At 47.2% G+C, this 21,802-nt stretch overlaps 1 protein-coding gene across 1 annotated transcript in view; it reads left to right on the forward strand.

Annotated features, from left to right (window-relative positions):
- The first annotated feature begins 809 nt into the window (after nucleotides 1-809).
- LOC138467284 (uncharacterized) overlaps nucleotides 810-21,802 on the forward strand; it is a 504,409-nt gene continuing 483,416 nt past the window's right edge. Inside the window, exon 1 of the mRNA XM_069607283.1 lies at nucleotides 810-825. Coding sequence (XP_069463384.1) covers nucleotides 810-825 — 16 coding nt within the window. The remainder of the gene's footprint in view (nucleotides 826-21,802) is intronic.

Here is a 21,802-nt window from a genome sequence, read left to right on the forward strand (position 1 = left end):
CCTTGTGGGCCAAAATAAGAAACGTGACGGCACAAATAAGAGCCGTGGATAGAATATTTGGGAAATTTTCATGGATGCCAGCACTACAATTCTACAAATCTAAATCTGTCCCGGCGCTAACATATGGAATGGCTGCCAATCTAAATCTGCCTGCAGAAATTTGGACTCAGCTTTAAGGGTTTCTGTGGAAGTCGGTTCTGGGTTTGCCTAAATCAGCAGCTATGGCGGCAATCAGTCGAGACCTGGTACTATCATCACTAGCCTCAGTGGTGGACCAAAGTGCTATACAGTTGTACAGAAAAATCTTGCTTCCCAGTTTGCCACCAGTTTTTCAGGTGGTTGCCACCGAAATTAAGAAAGGAGGTTGCAAACCACTCAATGCTGGGGTCAGGCAACATCAAGTTATACTAGAAGAAGTAGTCTGTACCGAGGAGGTTCTGATAAAAAATCCAGCCAGAGTAAAGATGAAAATAGGACAACAAGACTGGGTCACCACTAATGAGAAGATTCTGTCGTACAAATCATTAAAACATCTACCACCAGGCCATACCAAACTAAAACACCAATAAAGTATTGTGAAAAATTCCCGGATAAAGAACTAAGAAAAACCTACATGCGAGCTTGGTTAAACTTGCTCGAAACTAGGGAAATCTTGGCCAATAGATCTCTATCTTCATTATCGGATTGCCGTCTCTGTGGAAACCGTGATCAAGTTGAAACACTAAGACACCTCCTCATGTCCTGTTCAGCATTATCTTCGTAGAGACAAGCATACTTGGCACCACTTATATCTCACCCGTCAGTACTAGATGAAGAAACTGGATGGTACCATCTAAATGCAGGTGACTCAGCCAGATGGTCCAGGACGGCAGCAAAACTCCTGGTCGTAGCCTTAAAAAGAGCAAACTCGGCAAATAACAGCTTGCAACCTGCAAATGGTTCCTGAGTAATCGTTCCATCAAAAGTGGTGTCCTAAGTAGTACACAAAATGCATAAAACAAAGAGAACGTTGAATTTTACATGCAGTAAAAACCTCAAATGGTTAAACACAAAAAATGTTTTTTAAAAAAGCTCTCTTATAAATATTCAATAATTCTGCAGGACAACAAACCTTTTTCTGTATACATTCATCCTGCAGGTATTCTACCATTACCTGTAACACTTTCCTCTGCATTTCTGGAGTATACCGACTATACGTATCATTTACTTCTACGGGAGATATCGACATATCTGAAATCCATCTAAGCGCATCCCTCATGCAAATTTGCGTTTCTTCACTCGTTGAATTACAGGGAGGAAGGAACCGTTTCTGCCCATAAAAAACATCCAAACTATCACCATCTAGTTCATTATTCTGTAACCATTCTAACTCCCTTCTAAACTCAAAAACCTTCTCGACATGCTCATGTACTTTCTCCGCAGTATCCCTTGAATAAGCTAAAACGTTCAAATCCCTCAACCCTTGTGGGACATCTGTCTGCGTCAATCTATTCCACATTACAGCCAAATGTATCTCCATCTCCTCAATAAAGATATCCTGATCGGGAATACTTTCTAGATTAAGGAACGTAGCTAAGACAGTAGATATTTCTCTATACATTGCTTAGCCCATGCATTCAAATCTTTCCTCTTCTCTTGGAAACCGTGTTCTGCTTTACAACTTTTGATTCAGCACTCGCCCCCTTATCAGCTACAAGCGGAGCAGAACCGCTTGGGAAGGAGAGAGCAGACAAATCCTGTACAACAGGTAGTGGAGACACTACCACTGGCAACAAAGACGGATTTACTGGAACAGTAGCAGTCGGTAAAGGCGAAGGTACAGGCAGAGGAACAACAATAGGAAGCAAAGCAATAACTGGAGGCGGAGGAACAATAGGAAGAACAGGAATTGCTACAGGAGGAGGAGCGACAGCAGGAAGAGGTAAAACAGCAGGAATAGGTACATAAGGAGGTGGTGCAGTGGCACCAGGCCTACGTTCATTTAAGAGTTTATCAATTAGGTCATCTGAGGCATAAAAATCTTTAGACGGATATATTATCTGTATACCAAGTTGAAAAGCCCTTTCCATGTTTCTAACAGACTCTGACTGTCTTTGTTGATCATACAATAATGCCTTTTTTTGGAATTTGACATGTGTCAACATGCATGCTTCTCTTTACTCTTAGTTGCTGCATAGCTTCCTTTTTCCAATTGTGTATTACATCCAATGCTGCAGGTCTAGCTTTTTTCTTTAACAATATAGATTCTAAATACTCTATTCGAGCAATCTCAAAACTACCAGTGATTAGCCACTGAAGTTCGGGAGCATGTCTAGTTTGTTTGTGCCAAATATCGTTGAATACTATACTACCAATGCCATACTTACAGTACATAGTACATGCCGGCGAGCCCTCCTGTGGTGCCGGTTGGCCTAATTCCAAAGATTGTCTGTTTCTGCGGAATAACGCCCTGAAACAGGCATACAAATACCCAGGCATGTCAGATTACTGGTGTTACCTCGCACCGTTTGTGCTTGCGATCTACAAATCTACAACCAAACATCAGGATACTTAGGAATCAGGGCACAACTCAACTGATTCAAAGGACAAACGGAGGTCCAATCGGATTACAAAGGACAAAGGACCCTCGTGGTTGGTGATTTCGGCAAAATTGCCCGTCTCGATATATGGACCCTCGTCAAGATGCCGTCTCGAACCGCGTGCTCACCGTCCAGGTATCGGATCATGCAGTACTGTTGAGGTATCGCGTCTCACCCAAAAGGGGCCCCCTTTTTTTTCTCTCTGTCTGAACCCGGTCCAATATCCATGTCAACTCTTCAACGAGGTGGCATCAATCTTGAGGGTCCCTATTCGGGCACCATCTGAAAGAACAAAGAAATATCGAGGCTGAGTACCACAAAGGAAATACACCAATCACGGGCTAAAAGATTCACAGATCTTTTATTACTGTACAGTTTACAAAGCAAAACAGATAGCTATCTGGCCCCAACACCTTGCAGTGTGTACCAGCCGACACAGAGAGGTGAGTGAGGTACTGGACATCGAAACATTAGTGCGTTTATACAATTTGTGTAATATTGTCCAGCCTCACTTCATGTTAATAATTTGTGGTCTAGAGTTCGTGCCTAGTTCACATACAGATTATACAATATTATGCAAAGGATTACATCGGTTTGTATTCCCATGAAGACACAATAGCAATGTATGTTCTCGGATCCCGCGGTAAGCCTTGTTCCACATTTCTTCACAATGTAGTTCAGCCAAAGCATACGCTTGAGGTTTGTTCTTCATTGTCCCAACGTTTATACAAGGATGAGGCTTGTGAGTGCAGACAACACTAAAATGACAGTTCAAATGAAGCACATGGTCTCTTTGCTCAGTTTAAACAGTCGGCTCTCGGATAGCCTAAACATTAACAGAACTCAAAGGTCGGAAGGCATGGCTGCAAGTTGAAAACAGAGTCCACCATTTTAGAACGTACAACACACAAGTGGAAATCAAAATGATGGATGAACCTTAAAATGGCGGCGAAGTTAATCCAAAAATTGGAACTTTGCAACACGATTCTCCGTGTAGCGTGAATAGGCTTAGCCCAAAATAAATACTAAGGCGGCACTATATAATTACCATTTAACAAAGGGTTTTCACTGTATTCTAATGGCAGAGGTGTTGAGATAAGTCTGGTGTAAGGGGCAAAGCTGGTACGTGTCCAGCTAGAACAAATTTGTCTTACTCATAGCTGCATTCTAAAGTGTGTGGATGGATAGCCATGCCTGCAGCAGAAGTCCACCAAAGTGATGCTTTTATTCATACCTTAAGTTAAGATGGAGGTTATCTTTGATCTTGCTGTGTGATCCGATCGTCTGTGTGAAAAAGACAAGCTACCCACATATACTCTTCTAGGCACTACAGATGGGCTACCATCAGAGTCCTCCAAGCACATATAGACAGCTATCTTGTGCCATCTTCTTGGCGTGGCAGACAGGCTGCCTTAGGATATAGGATCATAGGATTTCCTAGCACAATAGAGAGGCTACCCTTATAGTCTTTCTCTATATCTTCTAAATTCCATAATAGGCTACTAGCAGACATCTTCTAGTGTGGGCGGGCTGGCGCTATATAAAATTTCTATTGAATAGAGTATAAAGGAAACCTGAATATATCATTAAGTGTTACAATGGACAACTTATAGATCTTCCAATTGCAATGGATAGGTTACCAACATATATCTTTGAGCGCAAATAGGCAGGTTAACATTAAAATGTGCTGCTCAAACTGTCCATGTATATGCAAATATGTAAATACTGCCCTCAGGCTCTCAATCTTAAACAAGTTGTTTTTTTTTTGATTTTTGCATTAACATTTCGTAAATATACAAAACAATAGTAAACATAAAGAGAAACAACATTTCAAACACAGTGGATACAACTGAGAGAAAGAAAAGAAAGAGAGGGAGAAGAAAGAAAGAGCACAATTCCCGTCAACCCCAAACAAACCTCCCTCTGAATCAATTAAACCAGATCCAGTTCCAAGAACCTCTCCCAAATGTTATCAAATATCTCACACTTCTGTCGCCTCAGCATAACCCTTTCAATGTGGGAAAGGGCTTTCTCTGTCATCTCCAAAGTGAGACAACTAGTCCAAGAGTCTATCAGCTTGGCATTTACCAATTTTGCACCATTCAGAGGTTTGTACACAGGAGAGGCCATAGGGTCCTGTTTAGCTCCATGCAGGATGGACCCTTTTAACCAGCATAGTGTCAACGTCCGGAATCAGCGAAGACATTGACAATTTCAGAGTTAAACATATTGTAATGTCCTCCAGTCTATGGTCCTGGATTAAGTTGCCATTTGGACTCCTTCACCACCCTGTATACAACATTGAACAATGCTCTTCCTGTCTGCAAAGACACCTTAACCTAGGACCGCTAATGATCTCTGTTATTGCCAAATTTGCAAGTTATTTATGTTTGAAATGGCACCCTGTGGTTGAATAAGTACACATTAAAGCACATTTGCCAGACAATAGTGAAGCCGATTGTTTTGAAGAAAGTAAATGATGTATAATTGTTGATGAAGGTCCCAGATGCTGTTTCACATTACCATGTGTCTTCTTGTTTCATTAATCTGCAGGTCTGAATTACTGTAATAGTAGGATGCTGCACTGTGATATTGGTTTCAAATGTTCCCTGCATGATTTGGGATATTACAGAATGTGCTTCTCTCCAGTCTGGGGTGCAAGGACATTTTAGTAATTGCTGAACTAACTTTAGTTTCATGGACGCAACTCTCCTTCAAACTACCTTCTACTGCCTCCTCCTCCTCTCTTATTCCTGATTGCCTGTCTGCCATTCAGGCTTGGTGCACTATTAATGATCTGTGCCTTAATGCCAGTAAGACAGAGATCCTTCTCATTTGGACCCCTACTCTCTCCCACACTCTGGCCACCCTCCATGGGCCCCCACCCCTCACCCTCTCATGAAGGAAAAAGCCTAAGCATCATATTCATCTGCTCTTTCTTCTTCTCTCCTCACATCACAGACCTGGCCAAGTAGGCCCACTTTCAACTGCACTACCTCAGAGGCATTCTTCCTTTCCTCACCTTCCACCAGAAACTCAATGTCTCCAGAGCTCTGGTTCTATCTAGGCTGGACTACTGCAACAGCCTATTTCTCAATATGCCTAGCTCCTCCCTTCACCCACTCCAACTAATCTAGAATGGGACTGCAAGACGTATCCTTAAAATCAGGCTCAGGCACTGCATCTCTCCAGCCCTTAAATCTCACCACTGGATACTGGTTGCTGCAAGGATTAAGTTCAAGACCCTCTGCATCATCCACAAGATGTTCTGGGGCCTGGGACCCCGGTACATCCAACTCTCTCTCCCTGAATACCTCCCTGCCAGAGCTCTTCACTTGTTTAGCTCTAACTCTCTTCAGATTAGATGCTTTGCCAAGCAGAGAGTGGGGGGTAGATCTCTCTCTTCCGAAGGTGCTTCCCTCTGAAATGGCCTCCCTTCCCCTCTCAGAGTTGAGCTGGATCGCCTTAAGTTCTAGACGCTCCTCAAGCCCATCCTTTTCTCTTCTTCCTTCCTCTCCTCTGCTAATATTCCCGTCTGCCCTAGACTGGTGGTCTGGTTCCCCCAGAATAAAACAGGGCTCCAGCCCACCCTACCCAGTCTACCCCTACACTTGGTCTCCCCTGATCCCCCCCTCATCCGGCACTTGCACTCATGGGACCGCCCTCCTGACCTTTTTTGCTGGCCTGCACACCAGAAACATTCCAGCCCTTACCTCGTGCTTGCTTGTGGACCCACCTTCCCCTGCACTCTCTGCTTCCCCTGGCCCTGTCCATCTGGCCTTCACTGGCGCTCTCCTCTCTAGAGCCCTCTGCCCTGTCCTGTATTTCCCCCACTCCCCTCCACCCTTGCACTTCTCGTTACTGCACTTGCACAATCTGAATGCCACAAGGGGACTCATTACGACCCTGGCGTTAAGGGTTTAACGGCACCGTAAAAGGTGTCGGCGCCGTTAAACCCTTAACGCCTCATTACGAGTTCCCTTTGCGGGACCCGACCTTAACACCTGCTTTTACCAGGTGTTAAAGTAGGGTGCCACAATGGGACCTTGGTGCTAAGTACGGTGCCACAATTTGCGGCACCATACTTAGCGCCTTCCCCATTCCCATTGAGCCCTATGGGGCAAAAATGGGAATGGGGAAGGGCCCATGGTGAATGGGGAATTACTGCCCCGCCAACCTTGGAATGGGGCAGTAATCCCGCCATTCACCATGGCGGACCCCGGCATGGACCATGGGGCTAATAGCACCATGTTTTAGCCCCGGGTTCGTAATGAGGCCCAAGGCCTATTAGGTATCGCTACTTTTTGTCCTCCCTTTCCCCCTCCCTCTTGCCTTGTCGCACATCGCAACACTTGTGTTTGGGCGCAATACAAATGACATAACCATAAATAAAATAAGTAAATGGACTAGATCTCAATTTGATATTAAATGTGTTTGTTTTTTTGCTTTTTACCATAGGGAGCCTTTTTTCACTGCATGATTTCTGTGCCCTCGTACATAATAATATATGTTGCGCATGTAATGTGCATGTAACAATTCAACATACTGTTTACTCTTCTGTTTTTCAGCAAAAGTGTTTCGTTTTCTTATCATCTCAGGCATTTTGAAACAACCATTTTAGGCAGTGCTTGCCAACTCTTGCCTCTTGTTGCTAAACGCAGCTCCATTTTGCCATCACGGACATGATGTTTAACTCAATCTCACGCCTATTTTAGGAGAAGGGGGTCACCTCCCTATCTCTGGAGAGGCAGCCGCATTCGTTTTATTTAATGTGACCTAGATCGGAAGTTTCTCCTGTGTCAGAAATCTCCTGGCGTCTTGACGTCAGGGCTGTCACAGAGAATTAAACGGGAGTTGTGCAGGCAGGGGTTTTAGCACTCTAATGCTAAGCTCTCCCAAAAAAAGATTATCATTTGTGAACACCCAGCCTTCTGGGGACAGTAAGCACTTCTGAAACTGTGCAAAGCTGCGATTGCACGGCATGCTATCACTGTTGGATTGAAAGCTGAACTGTCTCAGCGAGTTCACCGTTCTGCTCAAAGCTGGCAATTATCTGACACTGGTCTGTTTTCAATTGCTTTCAATTGCCTTTGGAGATTGATGCTGGCAGCTTTTATCACTGCCTAAAATTCTATTGCCGCGACATTTTGAGCGTATATGCTGAGAGAGACAGTTACATTATTGCATTTTAATTTCGCTTTAGGCTTTTATCGCACAACAGGATGCCATCCTTCCTGAAGGTAAAATGTTCTATGATTTAAAAATCGCCGTCCAATTCTCCAATTTGACATACACGTGGTCACTGCAGTGGTATTGTTTTTTTCTGAACCACCTCAGAGCGTTGAAGCTGCGTATTTGAAGAACTAATTGAGCACCTACATAGTTTTATTTTGTAAATGGGGTTTGGTTGGCCAAGTTAGTTTAGTTAACTATCGATCCACTACCGTCAAATGGTGCATATTTCCGGTGTGCACACCTTTGGTGGAGGCAACTTTTGGTGCCTCCTAAATAGGCACTGAGATTCTAAATCATTCATGGTTGAGAACTCATGTGGCAGTGAATGTTTTCTGTGGAGTGACTTAAATATTAGCTCCAATTAGCCCAAAATAATTATGGTGGGATTCCCGGGTGTTTTCCCCTAGAGCATGTTTTTAAATCACATGCTGAAATTATGCCTTTTGCAGCAACATTTTTGAGAGAAATGGTATAAAAAGCCGAACTATTTACAATTGTTTCCCTCGGGAAACATGAAAAACATCCAGAAAATGTCTTGATTCATGGGTTGTCGTGCCTCGTGAATATTTTGAGTGAATGGCCCTAAATATTTCCTCAAACTAGTGTTAACGACTAAACGTAGCGAGGGGGCACAGAATAATTAAGGTAGCCCGGGGGCTTTGCCCTCCAGAATGTTTGTTTTTAAAATAATGTGCTGAAATTCCGCATTTTGGAGCACAATTTTTGTCAAAAATTAGATAAAACGCCATACAGTTGTTTCTCTAGGTTAACACATGAAAAAATCCAGTAAATGCCACGTCACCAATAGTACACTGCTTACAAGCACTTTGTGATATTTTCACAACATATCTATGCCAGTACTGGACGCTGTAAATTCAATGCATGAGGCTGCATCCACCACTGATATATGCCAGCCAGTTCTGGTCAGTCTAAATCACTTGTATGAAGCTTCTGCCACACCCTATCTATGCCAGTAATGGTCAGTGTAAATTTAATTCATGAAGCTGCTGACAACATATACCTTTGCCATTAGTGGTCAGTGTAAATCCCATGCATGAAGCTGCAGCCACAACCTGTCTACGCCAGTAACGGCTAGTCAAAATTGCATGCATGACCCTGCTGCCACAACCAATATATGCCAATAATGGTTTATTAAAATCTCATGCATTTAAACTATCTCACTCAACTAATATCTTACCAGCCTGTTACAAATCAACCACAGTCATAGCTCTCCTAAAGAAACAAGCGCTGGCCCAAACAATGCCCACATTCTACAGACCTGCCTCTCTCCTTTTCTACTACTCTAAAAGACATGAGAGGTTTGTCTTTAATCGCATACTCAACCCTGTCACAATACCCTCACTTGCTGACCCTGTATAACGCGGAATGCAACCAAAACACTCTACCAAAACTGCACTCATCCACATGAACAATTTTCTTACCAATGCTCACCACTCTCACCTGCCTTCCATTCCCATCTTTCTAGACCAAATTGTCTCAAAACCATCCACTACTAGATAGCTCTATGGTGCCTAATACTAACATCTTCAAAGATGGAAGTCTTCATTCCTCCAGCCTCAAACACCATCTTCAGTCATAATCCTCTGCCATAACCTATCTATGCCAGTAATGGTCAGTGTACATTATTTGCATTAAGCTGCTGCCACAAACTATCTAAGCAAGCAATGTTCATTGTAAATCACATGCATTAGGCTGCTGCCACAACTTATCTATGCTAGTAATGGTCTCTTTAAATTACATGCATGAAGTTACTGACAAAACCACTTGTGCAGCTTAATACAGTGTGCCAACTGACCGGATACACATATCCGGTTAGATCACCACGCTGTGTTACGCTGTAAAGCACTCCTCAAAGGAACGCTCTAAGGAAACGGTTTGTTTTGCAAAATAAAATACAAACTTCTGTAAGTCAGGAAGGAACTAAATTTCCAGAATGACAACACTGGCAGACATCAAAATAGCTAGAGAGCACTTCTTACATAAGCTATTTGTGAGCGGTGAGTGGACTCATCAGGACCAAACAGTCTGGTTGCAGGCAATCGCGCAGCAGGTCACTGAAACAGGGTCAGATATGTGGAGAGATCAGGGTCCCTTACATGTGGCATTGAGTGAACTATATATGGCTTCTAAGGCCAAAGATGCACACAATAAGATTGCCAGGATAGCGGCATATTTGTATCTATATATGGGAGCCATGCAGGACAAATGTGCTGAAGGCCAACATCTGGCAAATAGGCAACAGATGGCGTTAGAAAAGGCCCAATCTGACCTGGCCTCTTCTGAGCAGAGGCTGCAGAGGAGCCAGGAGTCAGAAAATGACAATACATCATTAAAATGAAGGAGAATATGGATATCCTGCAACAGGAAAAGGCTGACCAGGATACCAGATTGCTGTCCTTGCAGAAGGAGTACCAAGAAGGTTTGGACTCCCTATTGCAGAGCCAGAAAAAGCTGGAGCAACAACAGGACTTCAACAGGGCATGCACAGAGCAGGTAGCCACCCTGAAAATTCGATTAGACAGAGAGAAAGAGGAAAGCAATAAATTGATTCTGAAAGATCTGGATACCCAGGCAGAGTTTGATCAGGAGCGCCAGAAAGCTGGTGCCTTCCAAAGGCAAAGGGACGACCTGGTGGCACAGATGCAGGTTCTTAGTCAGGAAAGGGATACCTTAGGCCAGGAAGTCTGCCACTTAAAAAGGAAAATGGAAGAAAATCACCTGGCCCTCCAGGGACTGGGTGACCTCCAAAAAGAACACCAGAACTTGTTAGAGCACACCAGGAGGGTGGAGGATGCTCTGGCAAGAAAGGAGCAGGCCAATAGGTACACAGCTCAGGAGGTAACCCTCCTGCAGCAAAGACTGGCCCAGTACTCCAGGACCAATCAGGAGGCACAGAGAGAGAATGAGGCTCTCTGCCAGGACAATGATAGGCTCCAGCAACAGGTAGCGATGCAGGAGAGACTGATAGAGTCTAGTAAGGCCTTAACTGAGGAACTGAAAGCGCAGGCTCTTGCATTGCAACAGGGAGCAGGGGCGGATAGAGATGAGGTTCGCTGGGAAAGAGAAACTCCTGAGCATAACCTCAGGAGCCCTAGTGCCAGAGGCCTTCACCTCTACCAGTCCCTGGACTCTGCCTCCCCCATGTTCCCTGGTGCACATGAGCACGGGGCCACAGGGATGGCAGATTACTATCCATCTAAAAGTATGGGGCTCATAGGCCAGTACCACCCAGGAATGGAGGGGCGGGCATCCGGGTATGGGCACACAAGCACAGTGCAATTTAGTGGGGAACCCCAGGAGAGTAGGCCCATTAAGGGCATCCTGAAAACCTCTGCCCAGTTAGGTCAGCGGGGGGGTACCCATCAAATCCTGGCAGCAAGGAGGGATCTGAAGGCTCCTCTGAGTGTCACAGGACACAGGAGACCAGGTTCCCACATTCTGCCAGCCATTCCCAGGCTCGCAGAATCCAGGAAAACCTGGAAGATCAGACGGGCACCTCTGGGAGCAGTGCTTCTGAGTCGGAGGATGAATGGACCAGGGTTACCCCAACCAAAAAGGCCAATAAGGCAAAAAGGGCCTTGCTTAAGGACCCATTGAAACAAATAAAGGCAATAAGGAGTGTCATCACGCCTTATCATAAGAACGCCAAGTATTCTGTTTGGGAACACTTGGAGCTCTATGAGCAAATGATGGAGACTTTCCATTTGAAGGACAGCAGTAGCTGCATCCAGTACGTCAAATGGACATTCTCCCCAGAATACTCCAGTTTCTTTGCAGGGCTGGAGGACCAAAACCATTCAAGATGGTCCACGTATAGGGCGGCCATCTTGAAACATTTTTCTGTTCACAGAAATCCTCAAGAGGCTCGCAAGGGAGCCTACAATTTGCAATGTGGGGAGGATCAGGCCCCACAAGAATTCGTGCAAGAATTGAAACGTGCCTTTGCGCAGACCACCTGAAGGGTGCGCACGGACAGCAGAGAATTTGTCAATACTTTTTTCCATGCCTTACCCAAATACATCATGACCCAGCTAGTGAGAAATTTTCACGAGAAGAGGTCACTAGACTGGGTCATTGAACAGGCTACCTGGATCTATGAGGTGCAGAAGCCCATAGAAAATAAAAGTAATGCGCAGAAAAACCCCAAAACCAACAGCACCCCTGCTGCTGCCAAGGTGGCGGAGCTAAAGGTTGCCCCTGTTTTAGATTTGGAGATGGGGGGCCTAAAAACCTGCCTGTGCCAAATAATTCACAGCCCAGAAGGCCCTCGGGCCAGTCACAGACAGGGAGTCGAGGAGGTAGTCCAACAAATGGGGTCCCTTGCTCCCCTGATTATGTAAGTCCCCGCTACAAGGGAAACAGACCAATCCTGGGTTATGTGTGGACTCCCCCAGTCCAAGGGGGGAATCCAGCCAAGCACCTGACCCAGGGAACTTCCCTCCTAACTTCCCCCAGGAGGGCAGAAATTCACCAAATCCTGGGCAGAACATTTTTCCCAGGTATCCAACCAATTTCCAACCCCAAAACCATCCATCTTTCTTTCCCCAATTCCCTGAGCCCAGACCACCTAATCCGGGAGAGGAGAGGCCAAGGGTGGAGGGGTACCCAAATCTTCGCATTCCGGGGTATTACCAGAGAAGGGATAGCTACCCTTCCCGGGATCAGCCCAGGGGAGAAAATAGAGCCCTGTATCAGCCTGAGTGGGTTTCACAACTTGAGCGCCAGGTCCAAAATATGGCACGGTATCTGGGTCACATACTGAGGGCTCAACAGAACCCTCAGATGAGCATGCCACTGCAGAATGCCCCAAACTCTGGGCCTGGTGCACCAGAACAATGATGGGGGCAGCACCCCGATAACCCACCGGTTCCCAGGGAGGAGGCACAAGGGGAAGGGGGGTGTAAAGCCTTGGAGGAGCTTCATTCCCAGCTTGTAAACAGCCCCTGGAAAACCAGGAACCGGAAACAAAATCTCCTACCCCTGAAAGTCTGCCTCCCAAGGAGCAGAGAGGAGGTAGGAGAAACAAAGGACCCAAACAGACCCACTTTGTGGAGGAGGTACAGGTCTTCCAATTTGAGGGAGAGGGATCCTCAGAGGACCATGGGAAAAGGATATTCTCCTTCAGAGATGGGGGAACTCCTCCCAAGGAAAAATGGGTCCCAAGTGATTCCAATCCAGACTGGGTAGATGTGGGGATTGAGCGGTCGCTGCCCATCATCCTATCCCAGAACCAACAAAACCAAAAACCCGTGGTTCAAACCCATCCTGGTGACTGCCTCCCAAAAGGCAGGGGCGGCCCAGTACCGGAACCAGGGGAACCTAAAACCGAATCAACAGACTGGGGAGATGTGGAGACTGAGCTACCGCCGCCCTTAATCTCATCCCAGAACCAACAATACCAAAATCCCATGGGTCAAACCCATCCTGATGACTGCTGTTAGGAAAGATTCCGTAATTGTAGGTAATTTTCCTTCCATGTGGCAACCCCTAAACTTTTTGCTGTTGTTTTTCACCTCGTTCTTGACTTTGCCAGAGAAGTGCAGCCTTCTGCCGCACTCCTCTGGGCTTTCGCTCCTTTTCTTACGGGGAAACTGACATGCCCTTAAGACAGTCAGTACCGGGGAACTCTGTTTCCCGTAGTTTCTTTTATCATGTTGCGGCTTTAGTGCAACATGACACAAGAGGGCACTGTAAGCTAAGTTACAGCTCTCTTGGGTCTCTAGCCTTCTACAGGCCCTAGATACTCGTTTAGGATTGCATTTGATCGGTGCAAGTCATTCAGGGACTGGAATGGTGGCAGCGATCGTTTTGTGTATTTTGAGCTCCTTTTGGCGTTCTGACCGCGTTTTTCGCGCTGAACCCAAAATGGTGGCCTGGCTCCCAAAATGGCCAGACCATGAGGCTCCTTTGTCCTGTCCACTGACCGTCTTGCTCCCTTCACCTTCCCCGGGTCGAGCGACCCGGGGCCTTCCTTATTTGGGCATGTACTTTCCCGCGAAACACGGATGCTTTCGCGGGCTTCTACATGTCTTTTGTGTGCCTCCAGGGTGTGGGCTGGGATGTCTGGTCCCAATACACATCCTGGGTGCCAGAGAGTCTAGGGTAGTGTGAATGCCTGGGACCACCGTGGTCTGTGATTGGTCCACGAATGGTGTGTGTGTTGATGAGCAGATCTCCCATTGGCTCCCCTCCGTTTTGGCGCGAAGGGAACCGTGGATAAGAGGGGGCTGGAAACACCACTACCATGTCGATCTCCTGAGTTCTCACGAACGAAGGAATACAGGAGCCAAGTATCCTGCAACCAAGAGGCTGGACCGAGGAATCGCTGGTGACCCGCTGAAGGACTCCTCCTTTGCACTGCTGTCGTCCTGTGAAACCCTTTCCTCCTTTGATTGAACCAGAAGGCCTGTACTGGTGCTTCGACCTTTGGAATAGCAGGAACAGCTATTCTCGGCGACTTCATCATCTCCTGCCAGTAAGCCTTCGGAAGCGTCTCTGGGCCATCCAGTTGACTGACCAGCTTACAAGGGAGTCTTGCTCTGTAACCGCCGCCAGGTTGTGCTGTATTTCGAGTCCTTGTCACTCTCACACGCTTAGTACACTTGGCGTTCCCAAGTCTGAAGTGAGTAGTGTACATTTGGCTCAGATACACACGGCCGCTCCTTTGCCCTGCTGTGGTGACAAAACTGTGCAGGTTTCTTTGATTGGGACGTCTTTTTTCTCTACACGACGACGAGGCATTCCCGGCTCTTCTGAACCTGCCAGCCGCTGAAACTAACGTGGAGAAGCCTGGGTCTGCTTGCATCGGGGACCGGTGAGTAGTATAGCTAGGATCTGGTCGCTCTCCTGCAGTAGCCCATTGCTTTTCCCCGCTGTGTAAAAACAGCACCCTTTTGTCCGTACTCGCGCTTTGCTTCTGCTCACTGTGGAGGCTGCGCTTGAGTCGCGGAACCTGTTCTTCTTCTGTTGTGCACTAACCCGAACTGCCTGACTTCCTCCGAAGAGCTTCTCCTTTTGCCCGTTGGCACCAGCGTGTGCAGGTACTTTTGAGCACAAGGCTCCACTCTTCGCAGGGCTTGGACTTCCATCTAGTTAGGTGCCTCTGAAGGCGAACTAAGTCTAAAGCATTGTATCGCACTGCCTGTTTTCCTTCCCTTGCAGGTGGACTACACATTTCGTGCATATAACGCTTGCGACTGTCGTATTTGTATATATATTGTGTTGATATGGTATGTGTTGGTTTAATATTGTGATACTGTGATTTTCTCGCTACGGTCATTGTTTTAAAGGCCTTAAAATAAATGTGTATATATTTTTGATATAACAACTGTTTGGAGTAGTTTGTAAGCGCTCTTGCTTTGTGTGATCATTGCGGGCTTTCAGTCACCCTCACCCCTCTTGAGACCTAGTCTTGACCGCCGCGATCGCTACCTTGATTGGTCTGGCTCGTCCAGAGGTTACCCTGTTCCAAGTAATTAGGTTGGCCTTCTGAACTTCTGCGCCACCAGGAGAGAGTTCAGAAATCCGTCTTAACAACTGCCTCCAAAAAGGGGGGGCGGCCCAGAAACCAAAACCATTTCCAGTTGCCAACTTTTTCTTTTAGATTCCCCAGGCTCTTCACAGAAACCCGAAACCATTTCCAGTTGCCAACTTTTTCTTTCAGATTCCCCAGGCTCTTCACAGAATTCTGCCCAAATCTCTTCTCTCGCCATGTCCAAAACCAGAAGGTTAGCCCACCAGTTGTCCAAAAATGTACATTATCTGTGCCCCCTTGAGGATAAGGAGGGAAGATACTATGCCCCGGTACAAGTACAGGGGCAGGGTACAATTTTGGCACTGGTGGACACTGGATCCCAAGCTACCCTTCTGTCCAAAAGGGCCTTTGATGAACTAAATGCAGGAAGGGGGGAGAATTACCGTATTCCTCTCACCTCTCTTCCTGGACAACTGCAGAACTTTGACAGGAAGGAAATTCCTGTCGAGGGGACTGCAGATTTGGACATCAAAATTGGGCGACACAAGGTGAAACACCCGGTCATAGTAGTGACTCCAGAGGGCACTCCTTGTTTACTAGGGAATGACCTCCTGAGAAGGTTGTCACCCCTAATAGATTGCGTAAACAAGTTCCTCTGGACCCAGACTAGCCAACCAATAAAATTAAAACAGAGTGTCAACCATGTTAGTTTAAACGGCACCTGCCACATGGTTGAACAAAAATCTGACCAAGTAGAATTTCACTTCCAGAACAACCAAATTCCAGACATGACAGTAATAGCAGTAGGACAACAGACTGGTGATGGGGGGGTCCTCTCTATTTCTGAAAATCAACCTTCCTTCCAGTTTAAGGTGGTATTCCACACTGGAAGGAAACACTCGGAAATTCTTTACCAATCCACAATCAGACAGTCCACTCGTATAGTCCAGAAACATGTGAAATCAGCTCAGAGCCTGGCTGAGATTCAGCAAATTGGAGATCAGTTGTTCATTCCTGTTAAGTTAAATGAGGGGAAGGACTCTGTTCTCGCCCGAGTGTGTGTGAACAACGGTAACAGCTTCATCAGCGAAGCCATGTTTCGCCAACTCCCAAAAGATCCAGCCATTCCCACATTCAAACTGATAGACAAATGGGAAATGGACCTGGAAGTACCCAATTCAGTACCACCCAGGAATGGAGGGGCGGGCATCCGGGTATGGGCACACAAGCGCAGTGCAATTTAGTGGGGAACCCCAGGAGAGTAGGCCCATTAAGGGCATCCTGAAAACCTCTGCCCAGTTAGGTCAGTGGGGGGGGTACCCATCAAATCCTGGCAGCAAGGAGGGATCTGAAGGCTCCTCTGAGCGTCACAGGACACATGAGACCAGGTTCCCACATTCTGCCAGCCATTCCCAGGCTCGCAGAATCCGGGAAAACCTGGAAGATCAGACGGGCACCTCTGGGAGCAGTGCTTCTGAGTCGGAGGATGAATGGACCAGGGTTACCCCAACCAAAAAGGCCAATAAGGCAAAAAGGGCCTTGCTTAAGGACCCATTGAAACAAATAAAGGCAATAAGGAGTGTCATCACGCCTTATAATAAGAACGCCAAGTATTCTGTTTGGGAACACTTGGAGCTCTATGAGCAAATGATGGAGACTTTCCATTTGAAGGACAGCAGTAGCTGCATCCAGTACGTCAAATGGACATTCTCCCCAGAATACTCCAGTTTCTTTGCAGGGCTGGAGGACCAAAACCATTCAAGATGGTCCACGTATAGGGCAGCCATCTTGAAACATTTTTCTGTTCACAGAAATCCTCAAGAGGCTCGCAAGGGAGCCTACAATTTGCAATGTGGGGAGGATCAGGCCCCACAAGAATTCGTGCAAGAATTGAAACGTGCCTTTGCGCAGACCACCTGAAGGGTGCGCACGGACAGCAGAGAATTTGTCAATACTTTTTTCCATGCCTTACCCAAATACATCATGACCCAGCTAGTGAGAAATTTTCACGAGAAGAGGTCACTAGACTGGGTCATTGAACAGGCTACCTGGATCTATGAGGTGCAGAAGCCCATAGAAAATAAAAGTAATGCGCAGAAAACCCCCAAAACCAACAGCACCCCTGCTGCTGCCAAGGTGGCGGAGCTAAAGGTTGCCCCTGTTTTAGATTTGGAGATGGGGGGCCTAAAAACCTGCCTGTGCCAAATAATTCACAGCCCAGAAGGCCCTCGGGCCAGTCACAGACAGGGAGTCGAGGAGGTAGTCCAACAAATGGGGTCCCTTGCTCCCCTGATTATGTAAGTCCCCGCTACAAGGGAAACAGACCAATCCTGGGTTATGTGTGGACTCCCCCAGCCCAAGGGGGGAATCCAGCCAAGCACCTGACCCAGGGAACTTCCCTCCTAACTTCCCCCAGGAGGGCAGAAATTCACCAAATCCTGGGCAGAACATTTTTCCCAGGTATCCAACCAATTTCCAACCCCAAAACCATCCATCTTTCTTTCCCCAATTCCCTGAGCCCAGACCACCTAATCCGGGAGAGGGGAGGCCAAGGGTGGAGGGGTACCCAAATCTTCCCAATCCGGGGTATTACCAGAGAAGGGATAGCTACCCTTCCCGGGATCAGCCCAGGGGAGAAAATAGAGCCCTGTATCAGCCTGAGTGGGTTTCACAACTTGAGCGCCAGGTCCAAAATATGGCACGGTATCTGGGTCACATACTGAGGGCTCAACAGAACCCTCAGATGAGCATGCCACTGCAGAATGCCCCAAACTCTGGGACTGGTGCTCGAGAACAATGACGGGGGCAGCACCCCGATAACCCACCGGTTCCCAGGGAGGAGGCACAAGGGGAAGGGGGTGTAAAGCCTTGGAGGAGCTTCATTCCCAGCTTGTAAACAGCCCCTGGAAAACCAGGAACCGGAAACAAAATCTCCTACCCCTGAAAGTCTGCCTCCCAAGGAGCAGAGAGGAGGTAGGAGAAACAAAGGACCCAAACAGACCCACTTTGTGGAGGAGGTACAGGTCTTCCAATTTGAGGGAGAGGGATCCTCAGAGGACCATGGGAAAAGGATATTCTCCTTCAGAGATGGGGGAACTCCTCCCAAGGAAAAATGGGTCCCAAGTGATTCCAATCCAGACTGGGTAGATGTGGGGATTGAGCGGTCGCTGCCCATCATCCTATCCCAGAACCAACAAAACCAAAAACCCCTGGTTCAAACCCATCCTGGTGACTGCCTCCCAAAAGGCAGGGGCGGCACAGTACCGGAACCAGGGGAACCTAAAACCGAATCAACAGACTGGGGAGATGTGGAGACTGAGCTACCGCCGCCCTTCATCTCATCCCAGAACCAACAATACCAAAATCCCATGGGTCAAACCCATCCTGATGACTGCTGTTAGGAAAGATTCCGTAATTGTAGGTAATTTTCCTTCCATGTGGCAACCCCTAAACTTTTTGCTGTTGTTTTTCACCTTGTTCTTGACTTTGCCAGAGAAGTGCAGCCTTCTGCCGCACTCCTCTGGGCTTTCGCTCCTTTTCTTACGGGGAAACTGACATGCCCTTAAGACAGTCAGTACCGGGGAACGCTGTTTCCCGTAGTTTCTTTTATCATGTTGCGGCTTTAGTGCAACATGACACAAGAGGGCACTGTAAGCTAAGTTACAGCTCTCTTGGGTCTCTAGCCTTCTACATGCCCTAGATACTCGTTTAGGATTGCATTTGATCGGTGCAAGTCATTCAGGGACTGGAATGGTGGCAGCGATCGTTTTGTGTATTTTGAGCTCCTTTTGGCGTTCTGACCGCGTTTTTCGTGCTGAACCCAAAATGGTGGCCTGGCTCCCAAAATGGCCAGACCACGAGGCTCCTTTGTCCTGTCCACTGAACGTCTTGCTCCCTTCACCTTCCCCGGGTCGAGCGACCCGGGGCCTTCCTTATTTGGGCATGTACTTTCCGTGAAACACGGATGCTTTCGCGGGCTTCTACATGTCTTTTGTGTGCCTCCAGGGTGTGGGCTGGGATGTCTGGTCCCAATACACATCCTGGGTGCCAGAGAGTCTAGGGTAGTGTGAATGCCTGGGTCCACCGTGGTCCGTGATTGGTCCACGAATGGTGTGTGTGTTGATGAGCGGATCTCCCATTGGCTCCCCTCCGTTTTGGCGCGAAGGGAACCGTGGATAAGAGGGGGCTGGAAACACCACTACCATGTCGATCTCCTGAGTTCTCACGAACGAAGGAATACAGGAGCCAAGTATCCTGCAACCAAGAGGCTGGACCGAGGAATCGCTGGTGACCCGCTGAAGGACTCCTCCTTTGCACTGCTGTCGTCCTGTGAAACCCTTTCCTCCTTTGATCGAACCAGAAGGCCTGTACTGGTGCTTTGACCTTTGGAATAGCAGGAACAGCTATTCTCGGCGACTTCATCATCTCCTGCCAGTAAGCCTTCGGAAGCGTCTCTGGGCCATCCAGTTGACTGACCAGCTTACAAGGGAGTCTTGCTCTGTAACCGCCGCCAGGTTGTGCTGTATTTCGAGTCCTTGTCACTCTCACACGCTTAGTACACTTGGCGTTCCCAAGTCTGAAGTGAGTAGTGTACATTTGGCTCAGATACACACGGCCGCTCCTTTGCCCTGCTGTGGTGACAAAACTGTGCAGGTTTCTTTGATTGGGACGTCTTTTTTCTCTACACGACGACGAGGCATTCCCGGCTCTTCTGAACCTGCCAGCTGCTGAAACTAACGTGGAGAAGCCTGGGTCTGCTTGCATCGGGGACCGGTGAGTAGTATAGCTAGGATCTGGTCGCCCTCCTGCAGTAGCCCATTGCTTTTCCCCGCTGTGTAAAAACAGCACCCTTTTGTCCGTACTCGCGCTTTGCTTCTGCTCACTGTGGAGGCTGCGCTTGAGTCGCGGAACCTGTTCTTCTTCTGTTGTGCACTAACCCGAACTGCCTGACTTCCTCCGAAGAGCTTCTCCTTTTGCCCGTTGGCACCAGCGTGTGCAGGTACTTTTGAGCACAAGGCTCCACTCTTCGCAGGGCTTGGACTTCCATCTAGTTAGGTGCCTCTGAAGGCGAACTAAGTCTAAAGCATTGTATCGCACTGCCTGTTTTCCTTCCCTTGCAGGTGGACTACACATTTCGTGCATATAACGCTTGCGACTGTCGTATTTGTATATATATTGTGTTGATATGGTATGTGTTGGTTTAATATTGTGATACTGTGATTTTCTCGCTACGGTCATTGTTTTAAAGGCCTTAAAATAAATGTGTATATATTTTTGATATAACAACTGTTTGGAGTAGTTTGTAAGCGCTCTTGCTTTGTGTGCTCATTGCGGGCTTTCAGTCACCCTCACCCCTCTTGAGACCTAGTCTTGACCGCCGCGATCGCTACCTTGATTGGTCTGGCTCATCCAGAGGTTACCCTGTTCCAAGTAATTAGGTTGGCCTTCTGAACTTCTGCGCCACCAGGAGAGAGTTCAGAAATCCGTCTTAACAACTGCCTCCAAAAAGGGGGGGCGGCCCAGAACCCAAAACCATTTCCAGTTGCCAACTTTTTCTTTTAGATTCCCCAGGCTCTTCACAGAAACCCGAAACCATTTCCAGTTGCCAACTTTTTCTTTCAGATTCCCCAGGCTCTTCACAGAATTCTGCCCAAATCTCTTCTCTCGCCATGTCCAAAACCAGAAGGTTAGCCCACCAGTTGTCCAAAAATGTACATTATCTGTGCCCCCTTGAGGATAAGGAGGGAAGATACTATGCCCCGGTACAAGTACAGGGGCAGGGTACAATTTTGGCACTGGTGGACACTGGATCCCAAGCTACCCTTCTGTCCAAAAGGGCCTTTGATGAACTAAATGCAGGAAGGGGGGAGAATTACCGTATTCCTCTCACCTCTCTTCCTGGACAACTGCAGAACTTTGACAGGAAGGAAATTCCTGTCGAGGGGACTGCAGATTTGGACATCAAAATTGGGCGACACAAGGTGAAACACCCGGTCATAGTAGTGACTCCAGAGGGCACCCCTTGTTTACTAGGGAATGACCTCCTGAGAAGGTTGTCACCCCTAATAGATTGCGTAAACAAGTTCCTCTGGACCCAGACTAGCCAACCAATAAAATTAAAACAGAGTGTCAACCATGTTAGTTTAAACGGCACCTGCCACATGGTTGAACAAAAATCTGACCAAGTAGAATTTCACTTCCAGAACAACCAAATTCCAGACATGACAGTAATAGCAGTAGGACAACAGACTGGTGATGGGGGGGTCCTCTCTATTTCTGAAAATCAACCTTCCTTCCAGTTTAAGGTGGTAATCCACACTGGAAGGAAACACTCTGAAATTCTTTACCAATCCACAATCAGACAGTCCCACTCGTATAGTCCAGAAACATGTGAAATCAGCTCAGAGCCTGGCTGAGATTCAGCAAATTGGAGATCAGTTGTTCATTCCTGTTAAGTTAAATGAGGGGAAGGACTCTGTTCTCGCCCGAGTGT

Source organism: Ambystoma mexicanum, chromosome 4q, assembly GCF_040938575.1.
Source record: "Ambystoma mexicanum isolate Mex_15411 chromosome 4q, UKY_AmexF1_1, whole genome shotgun sequence".
NCBI lineage: Eukaryota > Metazoa > Chordata > Amphibia > Caudata > Ambystomatidae > Ambystoma > Ambystoma mexicanum.